Source organism: Saccopteryx leptura, chromosome 7, assembly GCF_036850995.1.
Source record: "Saccopteryx leptura isolate mSacLep1 chromosome 7, mSacLep1_pri_phased_curated, whole genome shotgun sequence".
Lineage (NCBI taxonomy): Eukaryota > Metazoa > Chordata > Mammalia > Chiroptera > Emballonuridae > Saccopteryx > Saccopteryx leptura.
Genome location: NC_089509.1, coordinates 51460404 through 51482380, shown reverse-complemented (window position 1 = coordinate 51482380; position 21977 = coordinate 51460404). Strand labels below are relative to the sequence as shown.

The 21977-nt window shown below is 35.5% G+C and overlaps 1 protein-coding gene across 5 annotated transcripts in view; it reads right to left on the bottom strand.

Moving 5' to 3' along the window:
* The window catches only part of CSRNP3 (cysteine and serine rich nuclear protein 3), a 229432-nt gene that overhangs the window by 86623 nt on the left and 120832 nt on the right, over positions 1-21977 (bottom strand). For 2 of the 5 annotated variants that reach the window (XM_066345074.1, XM_066345073.1), the window contains one exon: positions 757-927. In XM_066345074.1, coding sequence (XP_066201171.1) covers positions 757-927 — 171 coding nt within the window. Of the gene's footprint in view, positions 1-756; positions 928-17651; positions 17765-19502; positions 19537-21977 lie in introns of those variants that run through there. The other 3 variants (XM_066345076.1, XM_066345077.1, XM_066345075.1) reach the window with 3 other exon arrangements.

The window sequence follows — 21977 nt, the reverse complement described above, 5'->3', positions numbered from 1 at the left end:
AAACAAATTCAAAAAGATCATTTAGCTATTACTAGTCAGTTTCCTTGAGCTTGTAGATTGTATTACCTTCCAAATTTTTCTCATCATTTTTTTCAAACCTTGTAATACCATGACTGACAGGAAAGGATGATGTTACAGTGTGGCATAAAAAAGAATCATAGAGAAAGCATACATTTTTTCTTTCTTCTTTGTGTGCTTTAAATATTATTCTTGGGGATGAGAGAATAAAAGGATGAGCAGAAAAGAGATCCACACTGCATGCACTTGCACACTTGGGAGAGTTTTGCTGCTTTTTTAGGTCTTAATGACTAGCTGGCTAAGCTTTTTCTCATCCTAACCTTCAACTCCCAAATATATCCCTTTTTCTTCTCCCAGAATATTGTTTCAGCTATAGGACAATAAATTATTTTATGGTAGAACTTGTCTTTTCTTACCTACTCTCAGAGTAGGATGCTTACTTCAAAAAGTAATAAAAATAAAATGCCATTTTTTTTCATTGAAGCAGTTGTTTAACACAATCAAACAATCCACTGCCAAAAGCAACCTAAATAAAAGAACCACTGTTGCCTTCGACATAGTTTACTTTTACTTGATTATGATTTGTTTTCAGAGCATTTGTAAAAACAAACCAACCAACAAACAAAAATAAACCCCCCAAATAACCTAATAACGAAGGTTTTAAAAATGACCAAAATGACGCGATTATTTTCCCTGTAGAACCAGACAGTCAGCTTCAGGTGTGGTGTTTGTACTCACGGGGAAAATGACTGGAGGTGGATGGATTGACGCTGTCCCCACTGTCAGCACTCTCACTGCTGGACACTTCATCATCCGATTCCCGCACGGAGGAGCAGGGCGAGGAGCCGTCAACTTCTTCAAACTTCCTCTTTAAAATTCCACTCATAGCTGCAGCGCTGTCACATGAACCTGTAACGGGAACGGGAGCAATGAAGCATTGAAATATTTGACCGCTGGATGTGCAGCCAAGGTCTCCAGAGTCGTTTTTATGTGGCTTTTCATACATGCACTGAGCTTTACCTTGAAAGGATCACTATGTAGCTTTTCTCAAAAAAGAAAAAAAAAAAACACCAAAAATACAATAAAAAACCAGCTTCAGCTTCAAATTAATAAAGATTACTTTGTATTAAATATGAGCATTTGACCATTTAGTTACCAAAATGTACCATTTGGGGGGGGGGCATACCATAATTTAGTTTATTGTGATATCTCTATTGTTGGCAAATAAGAAAATCCACCTGAGTCCATGACATTCTGAAAATAAATGCCAGTGTCCCCCAAAGTTCTAAGTGATTACTCCTTATAAAAATTCATCTAGAAGAAACAAATAAGTACGAAAAAAAACAAAATACTCGAGTTTTTAAATGTAAGAAACCTAACTAGCCGAGCACAATGAAGCCTATGAAATCAGTTCTAAATTTTAAGTTGCTTCCATTTCAAAACTGCTTTAAAGTGAAGTATGTACCCATGATACCTGCTTGCTGAAGCTATTTCCACTGTTTCAAAAGTTATCTAAGGTTATTTACCTGGGAGACAGCACTAACTGAGTAGAAAGGGTGAAAGGTGGGGAGAAAACATGGTTTCTCCTTAATCCTTTCTCCAGGATGAACGGGGCTTTCCTTTCTGTTTGGACTTTCTCCACCTGCCCTATTTACCCAGACATTTGTAGTCAACCGAGGAACATAAACTTTCCTTGCAGTGTAGGGATATGTTCGGGAATACCTATATATAATTTAGCTTAGACATCTATACTTGGTTTTACATTGCTAAATTAGATTAATTTAGCTGAAAGTGTTACTAAGTCGATTCCATCTTCCACCTCATCTGTCAGCTCACCTGAGCTCTCATTTGAGATCTTGAAGCTATTTTCTTCTTTCCTTGACAGAGTGTAGCCATCAGTCCTTTGATCAGAATACCTTAAAACTATTCTGATGTTCACTTAGTTACATTACCTAGGCATTGTCCTCAAAAATCCTGAAATCATCCCTTTTCTGCACAGATCACAGAGCAAGCAGCCTGTTCAGATTCCCTTAGCTGGGCCAGCTCTCCCAGATCGGATTCAATAGTTGTTGGCTTTTCTTCTTCAAAGCAGGCTACTAGGATTAGCAGTCTCAGCATCACCTGGGGTGGAAACTATTAGTAATGAAAATTCTCAGGCCCTATCATAGATCACCCAAACCAGAAACTCTCCAGGGTCAGGGTCTAGCACTCTGTCCTTCATAAAGCCTTTGCAGGTGATCTTGATGAGTACTCAGACTGGAGGACCACTTTTCTAGTTCGACTCTGCTCTCTAGCAGACTAGACTCCCTGGACTTTTCCTTTCTTGGTTATGTCCTCATACCAGCTCTAGAGAGTCACAAAACCCAGCACTCGATTCCTATTCCATATCTCCTCTTTGGCGACCCCAGTGTGATTTCCAGCACAATTAAACACCCTATGGGATGCCTCCTAAGTCTTTAGCATTAATTTAAATTTACTCCACTCATCTAAGCCTGTGCTGAGGAACTGATATGTACATGCCTGACACCTTGGGTGCAGTAGGGAATACAAAAGGGAGTAGAACATGGAACCTGCCCTCAAGGAGCAAGCATCCACTATGCTAGGCTCCAGTGAATTGAATTGAGAACACTCCCAAATGCACGGTCTACTGCCTGTTTTAGTACTCCACGTCTTTTTGCACTTACATTAACAATGGAGAAAACAGATAGCAAGAAGAAGATACTGCATTGTCTACTCTTTTGAGAATAAAATCTTTATTTTGACTCTGATTTTAGCACTATTCAGATTAGCATATTATTTCCTCCATCTACAAGAGTGTGGAATGCATGGAGTGTTCATGTACATTTGTGCACGATGAAGAGAAAGGAAGATATTTTAAGTAAGTTCTTGAAATAAAAGTAGGACAGAATATAAATTTTAAAATGGTTCACTTCAAACAAGATGCAAAGTAATTCATGAGGGAGAACCTTCAAGACACAAAGTAATACAAGATGGAAACCTATTTTTTAAAAGGTACATTTTTATAAAAAAAAATATTGCAATGGGAATTGAAGCCACATCCTTAAGCTCCACTCGGCCACTCTATCTCCCTCAGCTTCCTTAGGAAAGGCAGGTTTCTCAAGAATCAAGGACACTCAATTGGGCCACAGGGAACTGTGTTCCAATATGGGGAAAGGCAGTACTTGGTACTTTCCCCTTTGTTTCTCTCTTCCTCAAGAACGAGAGGGGAAATCTTTGGAGGGACCATAAGAGAATTAAAACTCTTTTTTTTCCTTTGTTATTACATTTGGAGCTGGTAAGACTTGAAACAATGGAGTTGAAGGTTGCATATAATTTCTATCTACATTTTAGGGACTAAAAGATTCTGAATTAGACCCAGGTAAAAAAAAAAAATAGAAGGAACAGACTGCTTAGAGTAGAATTAGTACCTATGCTTAAAATTAAAAATGTAAATAATGATAGGAGGGCATAACCTTAACATATACCAGTGAAACTGGTTAATTGCTAAACTTCTTGTGTAGCAACCAGCATAACACTTGCCTAGTTTTACTGCCTTTAAAAAAATGTGAATGCAATAAGATGTCATAACAAATTATGGGGGTCAGATGATCCACTGCTAACCAGTATGTAACCTTGACCTAGACCTACTAGTGGAGTGGTAAACAGAGCATGTGGTTTTCTCTTTCATCATTTATACTATCACTAGGGAAGAAAAGAATACAAGAATGGGAGCAGAAGATAAAGCTGGGTAGGTATTCATTTATTCTAAATATGAGCGGCTGAAAATTTAAACCTTGATTACAGCCATTTTCACACAGCTACCGTATTCCAATTCATGGAACACATGCTAGTCAGGAGCATCGCCATTTCTCACTTGGACTAGGAAAAGCCTTCTAGTTATTCTCTCCCATCCACTACTGTATGCTTTCAATGTGTTTTCCAGGTTGCTGGCAGGATGATAAATTTAAAATGCAAATCTGATCGTGTCAGTCTCTAATTTAAAACTCTTAAGTGGCTTTGGATTGCCTTAAGACAGTGATTTTCAACTGATGTGCCTCAAGAATTTTTAAAACATGCAATACCTGACAATTTCATCAGGAGCATGGACCTCTTTTTGCTTAGATTGTCTAATAAAAAAAATGACAACGACCAATACAACAATAGCCATCTGGTGCGAATAAATCAAAATCATATCTAGTTTTTTTGTCAGATTGGAAAGAAATATTTGATATGCTGCAGAATTTTAGTAATTAGTTTATGTCTGCCATGAGATGAAAAAGGTTGAAACTCTCTGCCTTAGGATAAAGTTAAAATTCATCAAAATGGCTTCAAAGTCCTTAACAGTCTATGTCGGCTATCCGCGCCCTCTTCATTTTGAGCCACTAACCTTGTTAATATTTGAGCTCTAATAGTCATTCAGTTTCTCCACCCTGTCATTTCTCTTTGGCCACTAGGCCTTTTATATACTATTCTTCTTGGCTCATATTTTACATTTTTCCCATAGCACTTAGTACCTCCTAAATCTATATTATTTACTTATATATTACTACATAAAAAACAGTGTTTATTTCTTACTGTTTTTCTTCCCAACTACAGTTTTAAAGTCAAATATCTTTTTCTTTACAAGTGTTCTGGGAGTCTAGACTGGTGCCACATATATATTATATATGTAATATATGTATATACATATAATAGGTGCTTAATAAGTATTTGTTCAATAAATGAATGAAACCCTCTCATTTCCATACTTTAATTATTTATCATTATTGGTTTTCTCTGCTGAAATGAAAGCTCCATGAAGCAGAAATCATGTTTATCTCATTCAACACTCTTTCTGACTAACAAAATGTTTGGTATATTTGGTTAAATGAGAATAAAAATGAGAGATGAACTTGACCTTAAAAGGCCATACATACACTTTTTTAAAAAAATATTTAGCCTGACCTGTGGTGGCGCAGTGGATAAAAGTGTCGACCTGGAAATGCTGAGGTCGCCGGTTCGAAACCCTGGGCTTGCCTGGTCAAGGCACATATGGGAGTTGATGCTTCCAGTTCCTCCCCCTGTCTCTCCTCTCTCTCTCTGTTTCTTTCTCCCTCTCTCTCTCCTCTCTAAAATGAATAAATAAAATAAAAATAAAAGTAAAAAATTCTATAAAAAAATTTTATTTTTAGCGAGAGAGACAGACAAACTAGAAAGGAGAGAGATGAGAAGCATCAATTCTTTGTTGCGACACCTTAGTTGTTCACTGATTGCTTTCTCGTGTGTGCCTTGACGGGGGTGAGGGGGGGCTCTAGCTGAGCCAGTGACCCCTTGCTCAAGCCAGCGACCTTGGGCTTCAAACCAGCGACATTTAGGCTCAAGCCAGCAACCATGGGGTCATGTTTATGATCCCACACTCAAGCCGGTGAGGCTGCACTCAAACTGGTGAGCCAATGCTCAAGCCAGATGAGTCCTCACTCAAGCTGACGACCTAGGGTTTCAAACCTGGGTCCTCAGCATCCCAGGCCAACACTATCTACAGCACCACCACCTGGTCAGGAAAAATGTCATACTTTTTTTTCTTTGCTTGCAAGCAACCCAAAAGTCAATTCTACTTAAGCACAAAGACATCTGGCTGGAAAATTGTTGAACTAGTTCATGCAATCTAAGATAGGGCTAAAACCCAAATTTGAGGAAATATAGGAACAAGGACAGCTTCTATGAGGATTATAGCTGTAGAAATTCCTTGATCTTTTCTTTAGAGTGCTACTGTTACAAAGTTTGAGTCAGCAATTGCTCTCTATGTCTTGCATTTCAAGTTTAATGTTCCAATGGATGAGCAACATTTAGCCCACTTGGGTTAGGTTCCAGCCCTTTGATCATTCAGCTACATGGCCAGTAGGCAGGAAGCCACCCAATTAGACAATTCTCCAGAGACTCTCACTCTGAGGCTTCAATAAGTTCAATAGTATTTCAAAGCCAGTATTCTATCTTTGGCTAATACTAATTTATCTCATTTTTTTATTTATTAAGAAGGCCCATGATTTACCACTTGGACATTTACCTCTTTCCTTGTACCCACATACCCTTGCTATTGTCAAATTTCATTAATAACTACTTTATTTTAAAACTCTAATAAACATCTTGTGATCTTGAATATCTGTTGTTCTTGATTCTTTCGTATTTTATTTTTATTTTTTTATTCAGTGAGGGAAGGGGAGGCAGAGAGACAGACTCTTGCATGCGCCAGATAGGGATCCACCCGGCAAGCCACTAGGGGGTGATGCCCCACCCATCTGTGGCATTGCTCTGTTGCTCAGCAACTGAGTTCTTCTTAGCACCTGAGGCAGAGGCCATGGAGCCATCCTCTGTGCCTGGGCCAACTTGCTCTAATTGAGCCATGGCTGTAGGAGGGAAAAAGAAAAAGACAGAGAAAGAGAGAGAGAAAGAGAGAGAGAGAAGGGAAGGTGTGGAGAAACAGATAGGCACTTATCCTGTGTGCCCTGACCGGTATTCGAACCCGGAACATCCACATGCCAGGTCGACACTCTACCCCTGAGCCAACCAGCAGGGCAACATACTTATTTCATATTTGTATTATATGTAACCATTGCTCAGAGCCTCTCAGAATGTTTAATAAAAAAGGTATAAATGTTTTTATCTTCCTCCTCAAAAAAGAAATACTGATAAACTACGTTAGGGTTTTCATGTTTATAATTATAATGAATTTAGTTAATGTATTTCTTGGGGGAAAATTAGAAACCAGAAAGATGTAGAGTGAAGATAAGTGGGAGAGTTTGGCAAAGAATGTCAAATCAAGAAGTTAGTTACAAATGTACATTTTTTTTTTTACAGTGACAGAGAGAGACGGACAGACAGGAACAGAGAGAAATGAGAAGCATCAATCATCAGTTTTTCGTTGTGACACCTTAGTTGTTCATTGATTGCTCTCTCATATGTGCCTTGACCGTGGGCCTTCAGCAGACCGAGTAACCCCTTGCTTAAGGTGAGCCTTACTCAAACCAGATGAGCCCGCGCTCAAGCTGGCGACCTCAGGTCTCGAACCTGGGTCCGCCGCATCCCAGTCCGACGCTCTATCCACTGCGCCACCACCTGGTCAGGCACAAATGTACATTTTAATGTCTTTGGAAGAATGGGTGAAGTTTAACTTTAAGTATTTGATGAAATCTTGTTTATATCACTCTTTTGACAGCCCAAATATCTCTCACCTTCCGTTGGTAACACATTGAGTTCTTACTACCCCATTTATATTTATCTAATGTTTTATCCTTTTGTCTTCTTTCATCTGTCCCTATTTCCTAATGAGCTGCTATGTATTTTTATGAAAATTACCATAGAAAAAATATTTTAAGAGTAGCAAATTATCTGATTTGCTGAAAGAACCACTTTAGTGTTGCAGGACTTAGCAAATAAAACTATAGGGTACCTAGTTAAAGTTAAATTTTAGATGAAAAATACTGTTTGGGATATATTTTTACTTATGTGCTTTTTTTTGGTCTCAAATTCAATTTTAACCAGGCATCCTGCATTTGGTGAGAAAATAGAAGGAATATGAAATCAACAAACAATAAAATTCTACATAAGAAATGCTACCTACCAATATTTATGTCCTTAACCATATCAGATAAAACACAGTAAATAAAACATATAAGATCATTAGGGTAACTCATGAATTTTTCAAACAATTGAAAAAAAAAAAAAGGTGACAGATGGCTGGTGGTGAACAGGTGGAGGGTGGGCCTGTCCTGTCCCCGATGCAGGAAATATATATATATATTTAAAAGAAGGTAATTATGGCATGAAAAGAATTTCCTAATACGGTAATGGGATGTCTTTTTAGTGAGATGCTGTCTCTTCCCTGACTTGATGAAAAGATGGTGGTGAGCTATGAGTTCCCGGGTCATATGAACTGGTAGGTCCTCATTCCACAGAGGCTGCTTACCAGAAGCATGATGAGCTACTCTCTCAGGAACAAAGGGAGGCATATAGAGCCCTCTGTTCACTTTTACCTGAGAGCGTGGCTTCCTTGTTAGTTTGGTAGTTAATCAGAGTGACAGTGACTTTAGGCTGCAGAGGTCAGTAACAAAGACCCTTGCACCTGGTGAGGTCGCACACGTCAAGCTGGCATGTTCAACAGCCCGCATTACAACATGATATGGGGGATATTTCTTCATGATTTTTCAAAGAACAAAAAAATTTTTGTGGGTTCTCATCAAGTTCTTCCAGCAAGCACAAAAACTAGGAAATTATGACAAAGTTCTATTCCAATGACTTTGATAAGGTAAGGCTGCTTGCTTCAATCAGCACTTGACTGGGGCATCACCAAATTCAAATGATGAGACGGAAGGCATTGCCAACAGGTTAATGATCATACTTGTGTGTGGCTCATCTATGGTAGCAGGTGGGAAAAGCTTAGCTGACAAAAGCAAGATTATTCACAATATCAAACATCATCAACCAGACTGTCTACTGGGCTAGGTAAAGAATGAAGAGGACAGTTGTTAAGTTTATGGTGCACAGGTTTCATCCGATATTTAAGAAAAAAGAGCTCAGCTAAAAAACTATGTGTTATTTATTTATTTATTTTGTTGTGATAGCTTTCATTATCCAGATGTGTTCCTAACTATGAGGATATAATTTTACCTAAGGTAGTTTATATTAAATGCTTTCATCCTTAACTTTTTAAAGCATGATTTTGAGTAATTTGTGATGTTCTGCCCTAATATTGACACTACTACTGCCATTAACACTATTACCAAATACTGACTATAAGCTATAGACTCTGCTAAATAAGATAATCATTATTTTTTTAAAAAAATTGGCATCAGATTTTAAGATCTTGAACACTTAGGACCCCACACATTCTCAGAATGCTTATGCATTTCTCTAAACAACAAAAGAAAGATACCTTTTTTTTTTTTTTTTTACAATACTAGGATCATTTCTGCCTTAACCCATTTGGCAAGAAATAAATCTATCTGCCACAAAGAGAAGAGGGAGTTGGCAATGAGTCCACACAGTGAAATCCCGCAAGGCGTTTCCACGGGGCACCGCTGATGTGAAAAATGCTGCTGACCACTTGCCAACGCAAGAGGCAAAGCACAAGTTGGCCAAATACACCTCTCCTGTCCAGGTGTCTGCTTGAGCCAAGAACCCCAGGAGCACTCTGCCTAATGAATATTTTTTGTTAGAGAAATAATTGGAGGATTCCCCAATTATGTATGTATTTCTTGTGCCAGAGTTGCCTGTGACTTTGAGTTAAAGACCTGAGCTACTTAATGTATTTTGCACCTTGATGACTTGTAGTTGGATAATTTGATGAAAGAAATGAATACTTTCGTCAGAAAACAAGTGCAGAGAAGCACAAATGCATGCCATCTATCCATGCATGAACTCCCAGTTCAAAGCCTCTGTTCTGGTGGGTTATGTACAATTGGCCCAGCTTGGGTGGATATCCAGAACTTGGAGAAATGATTTGTTGCGAACAAGTTAATTCAAAGTACCAAAGGAGTTTGGGTGTCTGTCCCTCCCTGGTCCCTTCGCTACTAGGGTTATCCGCTTCCCAGGGAGGACTTCTTTCTGTTCTCTCAGTTGCTTATGCCATGTGGGCAAAAGGCCTACTGCATCTCCTGGGGACATCACCGACCACTCTAAGGGTTTCTTTCTTTAGTGCTCTGTGTCTGCTAAAACTGGCCTTTCTGTAACTTCATCTATACCTGACTAGAATGGCTCTAGGTTGAGTACATCTTCCTCAAAACAGTGCCTGTCCTTCCTAAAACTCAGGTAGATTTCTTCATTCCATTTATAACAATACCAGTCAGCCTCTAGTGAGCAACTACTAGGGCCAGATACTTTGTATCTATTCTCTGTAATCTTTTCCCAAACCTTATAAGGTAGTTTTAACAAAGGAAACTAAGGTTTCAGAAATCAAAACCATCTGCACAAGAGGACTGACCCAAACTTTCTCCAAGAAATATTCCTTTACCAGCACCACATCGGATTAAGTGACCCTCTGCATTCATAGCACCTGCTTGATGTGTTTAGCTATACTTCTTACACTGTATTGTAATTGTTAATTTACAGGACATTTTCTCACCCTTGACTATTAGGTTCTTCCTGGACTGAATATGTACTCCAGCGCCTGCTCAGTAAATGAATGGTCCTCAATTTGGAGTCTTATCCTGCATCAGTTCCTAACAAGTAGCATAATTTTAAGAGGATTACCTCTCTCTTCTTCCACTTCTCAATTTCTACTGCTCTCAAAATAAGAGGCAGCGTATAATCAGTGAGAACAGGCTCTGATGCAATGCAGTTCCCACCCCCTGGGAGTAAACGATCAACACTGTGGCCCCCTGCTGCCTCTGATGCCCACCCTCCCGTCTTCTGTGTACAAACGGCAATGGCTAAGGTAATTTATGCCCTGCTGATACAGGGACGGATGGCCACTCAACTTACTAGTACTAAAGGGGTTCTTTATGACTCTTCTCTGGCTGGAGAGACCCCAAGAATTTTTTTGTTACCTGTTATTAAGATTAATATCCATTGAAATGGCCAGAATTGAGTTTTTAATGCTTCTTAACAGTCAACATTGACCACAACTTGGTAATTGGCCACATGGTATAATAAAATTTTAACAGACAGGGACCTCAAAGTTCTTTCAAAAAGTTAACTTTCAGGATACTCTTTTAATTAGCAAGAGCAGAAAAAAAATCAACTAAGACTGTAATAAGGCTTTTAAAACTGTTGAAAATTGATCAAGTGCCCACTGCAAGCCTATTTTTTTTCTCTAACAAGAATACCAATGAAAAATTTATGTTATATGCTTGCTATTAAGACTAAAAACCAGTACTTAGCCTAATTCCTTCGACAACTGGCAAGACTTAGCACATTAAGGGAGAAAGATCACACAGACGTGAAGAATTTAGAATTCTTACTGCAGCACTGGAGGATAATATTTTTTTCTCCTTAGCACTTAAGAAGTTTCTCTTCAGTCTTTCAGAAAGTTTCTGATTGAATAATAAAGTAGAACAGCCAGGATAGATTGAAGGATATTTAAGAGATATGATATCCTTTTCCTTCAGAAGAATCATTAAAATAGTCTGAAAGGAAAGAGACTTTTAAAATCACTTGCCTCATAAAGTATTCTAAAGTGGACATAAGAATAAAATGTGGCCAAACTTTAGGACCATTCCCATCCAAGCACTAGGATCCTGCCAAAAATACGGTGCTGAAAATAAGGGAAGTTTTCGAGTTAGAATAAGTAGAAAAAGTACTTTGGATATCCTTTAAAATAAATCACCACCTTAAGCAAGATACAGATTTTTACTACCTAAGGCAGAGAACAATACACATTCAACCTGAAGCTCACACTGCACTAAGCAGCAATTAGTAAATATAATATAGAGTGTAAGATTAAATACCTACATTTTCAAATCTCAGTGAAGGTTCTACCTGCACAAATTAAAACAGGTTTACAACAGCAATAAGTCACACCAAACTCAAACAATCTTTTAAAAGTCAAAATCCCACTATTTAGAGAGGTTTCTCCATCCAAATTGTTTCACAAAAGCAGAGTCATGACATTTCTTCTCACCAACTTATCTGACACTTGTTATCGATATAAATTGATCTAAAAGCACTTCTAACTATGCTACTAATTAAAATAATTTTATTTATTTATTTATTTACAGAGACAGAGAGAGAGTCAGAGAGGGGGATAGACAGGGACAGAGAGATGAGAAGCATCAATCATTAGTTTTTCATTGCGCATTGCAACACCTTAGTTGTGTATTGATTGCTTTCTCATATGTGCCTTGACCACGGGCTTCAGCAGACAGAGTAACCCCTTGCTCAAGCCAGTGACCTTGGGTCAAAGCTGGTGAGCTTTTGCTCAAACCAGATGAGCCTGCAATCAAGCTGGCGACCTCGGGGTCTCGAACCTGGGTCCTCGACATCCCAGTCCGACGCTCTGTCCACTGAGCCACTGCCTGGTCAGGCAAAAAATAATTTTTAAGTAAAAAAATGTAGATACATTTTCTAAATTGCTTTTGAAAAACCTTCTGGCCAAATTTATTAATGCAATATTTCTAAACATTGTTCTGATCCAGAAGAAGTACAAAATAGCAATAAATCTGTGACACAGAGATTGTTTCATGATTCAGAAAAATTAGCACCTTTGTCATTAGGTAGAATTATACTCATTATACTCCATAACATCATTGGCTCAGCAAACATTTCTTCGGACAGGCTCCCTCTATAATTGAAAAATCCACAGTCTATGGATGAGACATAAACTCTAGATAGAGTAGAAATAAATGACTAATGCCTTTATTATACAAAGTCAACAGGGAAATAGAAAAATACTAGAACGAAGTTGCAAAGAAAAAAATTTAAAAGCAATAAAAGATATAAACTAAGAGAGCTCAGAAAAGTACCTTTTACCACATAAATGACTATTTTGTAGCAATTGTTCTTCCATTTGGAAAAATTAAAGGCACCTATGAAGCCACATATCATTTGAACCTTGACGACTCCATGGTGACTGCTCTCTCCACGTACCCTATCTGAATAAAAGGTGTTGGCGGCTCAGCACTACCGAGTTATGACAGCCAATAAACCCCTCCTGGGTTTCTATTTTGGGAAAATACATCTCTTTCTCATCCATTGAAATCTAAAAGGTTTCATCAAGATTCTCTAACTCTAGGCTTTAGCTGAACTTGCCTTCCCAATACCATGGAATCCAATTCCCCTGGTCTAAAAATTAGTAATATTAGCAATTGTTCATAATGCTCTTATTATGTGCGAAGCATACATTATGCCATTTCATTTTCATAAAAAAATCTTTGATGTAGACACAATTATTTCCACTTTGCAGATGAAAAGAGGAGGGTTACAGACTTCAAGTACCATGTCCAAGGTCACATGTATTGTTCGGAGGCAGAGCATATCTTGAAAGTGACACCAAGTTTGGAACTTGAACTTGAACCTAGGCTCCTAACCACTATTGTATTCAGCCGTTTGATACTTCATTATATAGCTTGCACTCACGCACTTAATATATAATAAAATTACTTATCAAGAAAACAATACACAATATTCCCTTGTTTTTTGAGTTATTCATAAATTGCCTTATATTTGCAAGGTTTTATTGCATTTAATGATATAACCCAGCTTTGTTAAAGTAGTTCTCAGGCCTTTTAAAATGCTATAGGACAAAATAAATCCAGAAGCTTTTTCCCGGTACAATACATTGGACTAGTTCTCATTCTCACAGAGTATGTTTTGATGCTAAGTTCATGGAACCACATTCCTTCAGATCTTCAATGTTCTTCAGAATGAACGTGAACACCTATTAGTGGGTATGATATTAGCTACCTTGTTTAACTTAACAAATAATTGAATTAGTAAATTTTCAAGGAAATAAAGATTGATAGCTTAATTGTTTTACTTCTTTTGCTCATGACTTGAAGGAAATTCAAAGTGTGTGCATGTACGCACATGTGTGTGTGCACACATGAGCACGCATGCGTGCGCACACACACGACTAAATGCATTTCTAAATGAGTATGTGGATTCATAAGCTTGCATGAAGCTGAACATTTACCCAAGTAATATCTCTTCCTAGCTAGCATGGTGGTGAGAGGTGGTGAATCTCAAGGCCCCAGGATTTTTTTCTTATTAAGTGAGAGGCAGGGAGGCAGAGACAGACTCTCACATGTACCCAGACTGGATCACCTGGCAAGCCCCCTACCAGGCTGCCCATTGGGCTATTTTATTTTAGCACCTGAGCAGAGGCCATGGAGCCATCCTCAGCACCCAGGGCCAACTTTGTGCAAAGCATTTGAGCCATGATTGGAGGGGAGGGCGGGGGCGGGGGGCGTAGAAAAGGGTATGAGGGGGAGGGGTGGAGAAGCAGATGGTCACTTCTCCTGTGTGCCCTGACCACAAATCAAACCTAGGACGCCCCAGAATTTGCCAATGAAATAGACCACAACTCCTGAAATTGGCAAGAATAGGTATATAACACCAATGATTAGTCAATTGCCACAAATAAAATTGTTCTGTAGGTTTTGTGTTGATATCGCTGTTAGCAATCCCTCATTTCCCTATTAGACAAAGTAATTTCAATTTTTATTGATGGTTTAACATGACAGATTCTCATTGTAGTAACAAGAATAACTTCTAATTTATGTGGAGTTCAAACATGATTTTTAAAATCCTTAACATAAGAAAAGCTAAGATAAATTATATCTTCCATCTTTCTATGCTCAATAGACTAGTTATATGTATGTGTCATAAGTTCAGTACACAGATGTATGGGGGGATGTTTATTTCTCTCCCTTTGCCCATCAAAGAGCAAGTGATTTAGAATTTAATGTTAAAGTGCATAAACTTGGTTTTTGAGTTGCTCTTGGATAAAAAGCAATTTTTAACTGTATTAAAAATAAAGATTAACATGAGTAAAATTATAAAAACAATATAAATATATAAAAGGATATAAAATTACATACAAAAACATATAATAGCATCACCACTTGGTGTTAGAGAACAGTTTTATCTTTTGCAATAAATCAATGTAATTGTGGGGATGGTTCTTATGCCATGAAGAAAAGCCTAAACTCATTTCCACTTTGTTCAACAAAGCAGAATGATATGTACTATATTTTGCTTCCATGAAAACAATTAACATTTAAAAAAAACTGACCATTAAAGTTGTAAATTTTACCTATTTGGAAAATTTGTTTATTTAGCATAAATTATTTTCCAACTGCTCTAGATAAGTATTATTATCATATTGCTATGTGTCTAATAATATGGAATAAAAATAAAAAATTTTAAATAATTTTACAATTGTATTGTACTTGGACTTTTCAAAAAAATTGATATAATTCTGTAGAAGTTCCACACTAAATGATAAAAAGGCAATCAATGTTTTTGATAGTTTAAGAAATACCAAGTTAAAATAAACAAATGTGATTTTGAATGCTCAATTATTTTGAGCTTTTTATTTCTATATAAGTAATTGTTATTCTTTCTATTTTATAGGCATCAGAAGTTCAGAAGACACATAAAATAATAATACAACTTAAAACTTGGACTTGCAATTTTGAGATGACAACAACTATTTGTAGAGGTTGTATTTTCTTCCATACTGTTAGACTGAGTACAACATGTTTGCTCTAAAATCTTTTCCAAGCTTTAAATATGGTCTCTAGTTTCAAGTGATGACAAAGACAGACTACTAATCATAATTCAGGAAATTAATTTTTGAAATGTCCTTAAAGATTCCTTTGAAGTCTGATATAACACCATTTCTTCAAATACACTAACAGCATATCCTTCAATGATTTGTTTTTACATTACTCTATTTTCTCTTTCTTTCCAAATTTGATTTGAAGTACATTTACACAAATACATTTTTATATACCTTTAAATATCCAGACCATGAACTTAGTATTTACATGCTGTTGAGATCTGAATGGTAGTATGGCTCAAGCAAATGCAAAAAGAGACTTCAAAGTTTTGAGTGAATTTGTATAGAGACATAAATTATCCAGGATATTCAAAGGCATAAATTTGCTGCAGGACATACAAAACTCTCCCCTGGCTCATGGAACCACAGCAGTTCTTCTTATTTCACATTTGTCTAATATCATGTTTTCTCTAAGAATCGTCACAGGCTCTCCTTTGTTCGCACTATTTTTATTTCTATGTATAGAATGTGCTAATGGGTAGCGGTTATACTTACAAAGTTAATAGTATTTGACTGCCTAAATGAATTTTAAACTGGGTTCTTTCCTCCTTTCTGTGCTCTGCCTAGAACACACACAGAGGTTAGTATATACAAACTATGGGCATGAGCTAAATTAAAGTAAAAAAAAAAATTTGTTTTTCCAAATTGTTGAAATAAATATGATTAACCATTAAAATAATTTATTTGACTGTTTGAAAAAAATATATATGTATGCATGCATAGATAATATATAAAATATAATATACATACATATATAATGCATACATACATATATTTCATAACAAATTATATATACACATATATATGACAAATGTTTACAAATGTTATTTGAAATAGAGGGCAGCATATTCCATTCAACATAAGAAAGAAACAATTTATTTGAAATATACCCCCTTTAAGTGCAGTTGTTATTGAGTTTCGAGAAAGAGTTTAGAAAAAATGGTCATTTTTACAAAACACACAGCACATGAATTTCTTTTTCTATGTTAATCTCAGGATCCTGGATAAATATTATAATGCCCCCCAGAGTGATAATGAGTGAATGAATATCTTGCTTGAATGACTACAACAAAGTGATTTCATAAATATTTGAAATAATTGTCCACCATTTTATTGGTCAACCTCCAGTTTTAGTTCAACCTCCCCCCAATCATTAGTTTTAAAATAAAAGGTATCATTGCCAAACTCCCAAGTCTTAATCATGATAATAAATTAACACACTCTTTTCAGTTCAAAGAAAGTAATTCAATTTATCTAAACGTGCTAGTACTTTGTATGTAAGATTCATAAAATTTATTTTAAAATGTCTTATGCAAATATAAAAGCATAAAGCAGTAATTTTATGACTAAACATTATTTAGCCTCTTCATCTTCCCAGAATATTTTCATACACATACAACCTGTGATGTAGACAGATGTTGACTTGATACAAATTAAAATAAAATTATTTCCCATCAACACTGTTAACTGCTGAGTTGATATATTTAAAAATTTTAATGATATGAATAAATATAATTTGATCATGTTTTAAGTGTTTTTAAAATATGTTTTGAAAATATAAAAGCACTATGAAAAATGAAAGTACATACACATTTGTTTGGTACAGGTCAGATTCTACTATGATGTAATCACATTTTATAGAAGTGAGATATTTAGTGCACCGGAAAAAAAAAAAAGACTTTTGTCCTGCCTGTGACATTTATAGGGATCACTTTACTATCCAGAGTTAACTAAAAGGAAATGTCATAGGAAGTTAAACAAATTGAATTCAAAATAATATAGTCTATAAAGTCCCAAAGAAAATTAATAACAATTAAGAAAATTATGCAGCACCAAAATAAGAAATTATTTCTCTGATAAGGTGTTTATCAATAAAATTTAAAATGATGACTCTCAAAACTGCCACTCTCTCTTAAAATGAAATGAAAATATAACATAAAAACTGCCAAGATGTAGTATGGGATATGAACAAAAGAACTCCGTTATTTAATTTCAGATACCTCAGAAGAATCGTAGATTAGGAACCCAGTTCTTATTTTAAATACATTTCTTAAACATGTAAAAATCCTCTAAAAGTTTTAAATTCTGATATTTATCTACATGTTTCAACCCAGGTATCTCTCTGCAATCAAAAACTTTCCGCGAAAATGTAATTATTTAAAACCCAAACCTATTATTTTCTAACATGAAATTATTCCATTTAAACAACCACCCATATTTCAAATCCAGAAAACATTAAGAATATTTAAAGAATAAACTAAAGGAAGCCTGAAAACGAGGAATACCCTGCTGATTTCCGCAGTGAATTAAAAGAGCCAATCCTCATCAAGTGTCTTCTACAGAAATAAAATCAGGCGCATCAGGAAATCTGTCACCGTACCTGTGTGCACTTTAAACGACTACGGCACACACGCTGTAAAATCTTCACTCTGAGAAATAAAGCACACTTCATTTAACTGCTGCAAAACACTGCCGCAGAGAAGCTAATGCATTGCATTTTTTTCAGGCAACTGATCCAGCTTTCCACCAGCCCTGTGACCTTTGAACTCCCTCTGCCCCCCCCCTCCCGCCCCTCTGCTTCTGCAGTCAAAGCCTCAGAGCTGATCTCATTTGCATAAGGCTCAGGCAGTCCTCAGCAGCTGAAACGGAATGCTGGGTAAGGAGTGTGAAGCTGCAGTTCTGCCAGAATACCTGAATCACTGGAGAGCTGGATTAGGCAGGCGATGCAGAGTGGGCACTGATTTCACTGGGCTGGCAGCATCACAGCCCCCCACGTCTATTAATGCATGTGTTTTTTTAAACTGTTTTAGAGCCCTACTTTCCCTGCTCCCACCAGAAGAACCTGTCACATCGACTATGATAACTAAGGAAACCTACATAGTCAAATACTTCATTCAAATACAATATGGAAAGCCAATTTAAATTTTTCATTAACTTTTCTTGTTTCTGAAAGATAGCTTATTTTTTCCTCATGGGATACACAGTATTGCTTGCATAATCAAAGGACATAGGGTGTTTCTTTTGTTGTGAATTAAACAGCATTTTACAGGTATAAATTTATTGTAGCCACTATACAACTACATAAAGTCATTATAATAATTCCATAAAATACTAGATGTATTCTAGTGTTTTAAAAACACTCATTTTAAATGGTGTCTAAAAATTAATTATAAAGATTTTAGATCTCAAGATATCTTTAAAACAACACAGCAGTAAACATGTAGAGTAAAGTTAAACTATGTATTTAAATCTAGATTCATGTAGCAGTAATGCTTGTCTGTCATTGGCAAAGATGTTCAGTGTTGTGCTATATTTGCTAGAGTTATTTTTTCTCTTGTCTTTCTACACACAGAAATCTCTCTATTTAAAAAATAAACTTCTCTATTAATCATAAACCTAAGAAGTGGTTATCTTCTAGAGATAGAGGTCACGTGTGTACATATTTTTATAAATACACATGAAGGCACATATTCTTCTTTTCTAAATGGTAAGTAAATGAAAATATGCATCATCACATAATTAATCCATTTTTTAACAATTAAGCTAATTTGTTTTTTCTATTAGTGAGTGAATAGTATCTATGAAATACAAGGTTTTATGCAATAACACTTTCCATCTATTATAGAAAATGTAACATGAAAAATAAAAGGCGCACAAGAGTCATATAGATATCTAGTTCTATATTTAAATATAAAATGCATTGTTTTAATAGGTAGCACTACTAAGATTTCAACATTCTTATTTAAAATATTTTTATTAAAATAATTAAATATTCCAAACCTTTCCTTGCAGTATATCAAAAGACATCAATAAATTCTGAATGATATTTCATCCAATTTATAATACATGTTAACTATGACAACACAATGTTTTTAATATTGAAAAAATAAATTTGAAGCTTTTTATTAAGCTATTTATTAGTAGCCTTCTGCTTTATATTATTCCTATATATATAGAATATTAGAAATTATGTGTGGAATTTTTCTTTTACCCATAAATTTTTAAATAAGACAAATAACTTTTTAGTTTGCTGTAATCATATAAACATTTCTGTCATATCTGACTATATCAACAATTTAATTACACTAGGTCAATTCAAGCGCATCCTTCATCTTACACATTGCAAATATTTTGCAAAGTTTTTGTTTAAGGCAAAACACACATCAGTCCATTCTAATTTAAATCCATTCAAACACAAGGAAGTGTTGGAGTAATTTATAAAATCACTGACCTGTTCAAATAGGTGTATTCTCAATCCTTGCAGTCTTTATTCATTAGAATCCAAAATAAATTGATTATCATTTTATAATATGCTCCAGCATTACCAAAGGCACTGTTCTTCCTGGTTCAGCGGAATCTTCTTAAATTTGCCAGCCCTGTGTTTTATTGCTGGTACCGTATGCTTTATTGTTCAGCGACAAGAGCTTCACTCTGCACAAAGACTCATTACCTACTGCTAGCTGCACGGCCTCAGCCTCACTGAGGCTGCCTATATGTGATCACATGGGAGTTTTGTCTGAGAAAGCCAGGCATGCCACTGACTTCACTGTGTCTATGGATATTTTTATCAGCTGAGGTCTGCTAGGAGGAAGGAATAACAGACTATGAAGCTGCTCTAAGTCATTAATGCAGCACAACTTATGGAAATCCCTTCACAAGATTTTTTATTATTATAGGAAACGTTTGAACCAGCATTCAAAAGAAGTTAACTAGATTTTATTTTAATAAGAGGGCAAATAATAATTTAAGGAAGGGGAACTAGCAAAAAGCCGTTTTCTACCTTCTGCTTTCTGAAAGTACTTTTGTACAAATGTTATTAAAGAGCCTTGCTCCACTGAATGATTTGACAGCATGTTTTAACCTTTAGATAGCTGGTGTTTCTTTTCCTTGGCAGAGGTTATTTTTCTAAAAGGATAAGGGGCCGTTACCCTCAAAATCTCCTCTATGAAAATCTCAATCACTAGTAGATACTATATATGAATCAAAATAGAGCTCTTCTAATTACTTTTGACAAAGTAGATGAGGGTGAATCTCTTCTATTGATGTATATAAATGAGGTAGATGATTAATTATCTTTTCAAAAGATGACACATTCTTAGAACAGCTGACTTAAAAGAACAATGAAGATTTCAATTTAAAGATCTAAAGAACATGTGGTTTATATTAATTCTTAAAACCTCAGTAACTTATTTTAGACAGCTTACCTCAATAAAGCGTATGGTTTACCTTATCTGATTTCAGTGTTAACAAGTAGTTTCAGAGCTGACTACTCCACATATACAGGAATTTTCTGCTGTACAGATATTGAATTAATATATAGATGCACACACACATATATAGTCAAATTATCTTTCTAAAAATATTTTTTAAAACAAACACCTAAAATTATTTCTCAAAATTTGAAAATGGATTGTGAATTTCCAAATGAAAAAAAAACAAAACCATTTAGCTTTGGAATCCAATTTTTTAAAAAAGCTATTTCTTATGTTTTTAATAATCTGTCTAAATTCAGTTGGTAATTAAAAGCTTGTTGCTTGTTAATCTCAGTGGAAAGCTTATGGCAAATAATGCAAAACACAACAAAGAACCCAGAAGGAAGAGTCAGAAGCAACCATAAGTGAAGATCAGAAAACAAATTTGCTGTATAGTTAAGATAAACAGTACATTTTAATAGTGGTCATAAATAATTCAGTAATTTTATAAATAGTAAATATATATACCTGCTTAAGCCTTCCATTAATATATTATTTTTTGAAAATATTAATAACTTAGAAATTTTTGTGTCAATTGAAGTTTTTAAAAATAACTTCAAGCCACAATAGGCAAGTATGGCTAAAAAGCCCAGTCTCTAAATACAATGATTTAACATCATGCTTTATGATATTTTTTGTAAGGTTAGCATTGATTTATGTTTCATGTCTTAAGTAAATGCCTTTTGTTAGGTTTTTCTTAACACTGAAAAATATTTAGGTATGTTTTAAATGCCACAATTTTAATGTGTCTGTTCCCAAATGCTCATGTTCATTTTTTCCTTCTGCATACAAGAGCCACGCTAAAGCTGAAAAACCTTGGGGCATTAAAAGAAAGAATAAAAAAGACCAGACTGTTTCTGACTTATTGTGCACCTCTGGGTTTTAAAAGATATGTGCATTCTAGCTAATACCTTTGATGATGCCATCATGTTAATGTACAAGGAAATAAACAAAAGGCAGCCATTTTTCTCTTACTGCATCACTTCAAAAACAGTGAAATAAAATGGTTGCCAAATGGAAGAAAAGAATCAGCACAAACTGAAGTTACTTCCAAATTCTTGGTAGAAGGAGGGGCCAGGGGTATAAAATTGAAAATAAAAGTCACATATATTTAAAGTGTATAAATGTATGTAAAGAAATAATTTATAATGAGAAAAAATTATAAATACAAGGATATAGATATAGCTAGCAATTAACACAAATTATCAGTAAAATAGGGAGTCTCCAATGAAAAGATTATAGACTCTAAACTTAATGTATAAATACAAGAGCCTATTGAATTCATTAATGTTAACAAAGTTATTTAAAGGTGGACAATAGAATTAGAGATATTTAGAAACGGACAGAATGATCGTGAAATAGTAATAATCTTCCAGGGACTACTATTATCTTAAATGACATTGGTGAGTTATTCTAGCATCAGATGCCTTAGTTTTCAAGTCTGCAAAACAGGA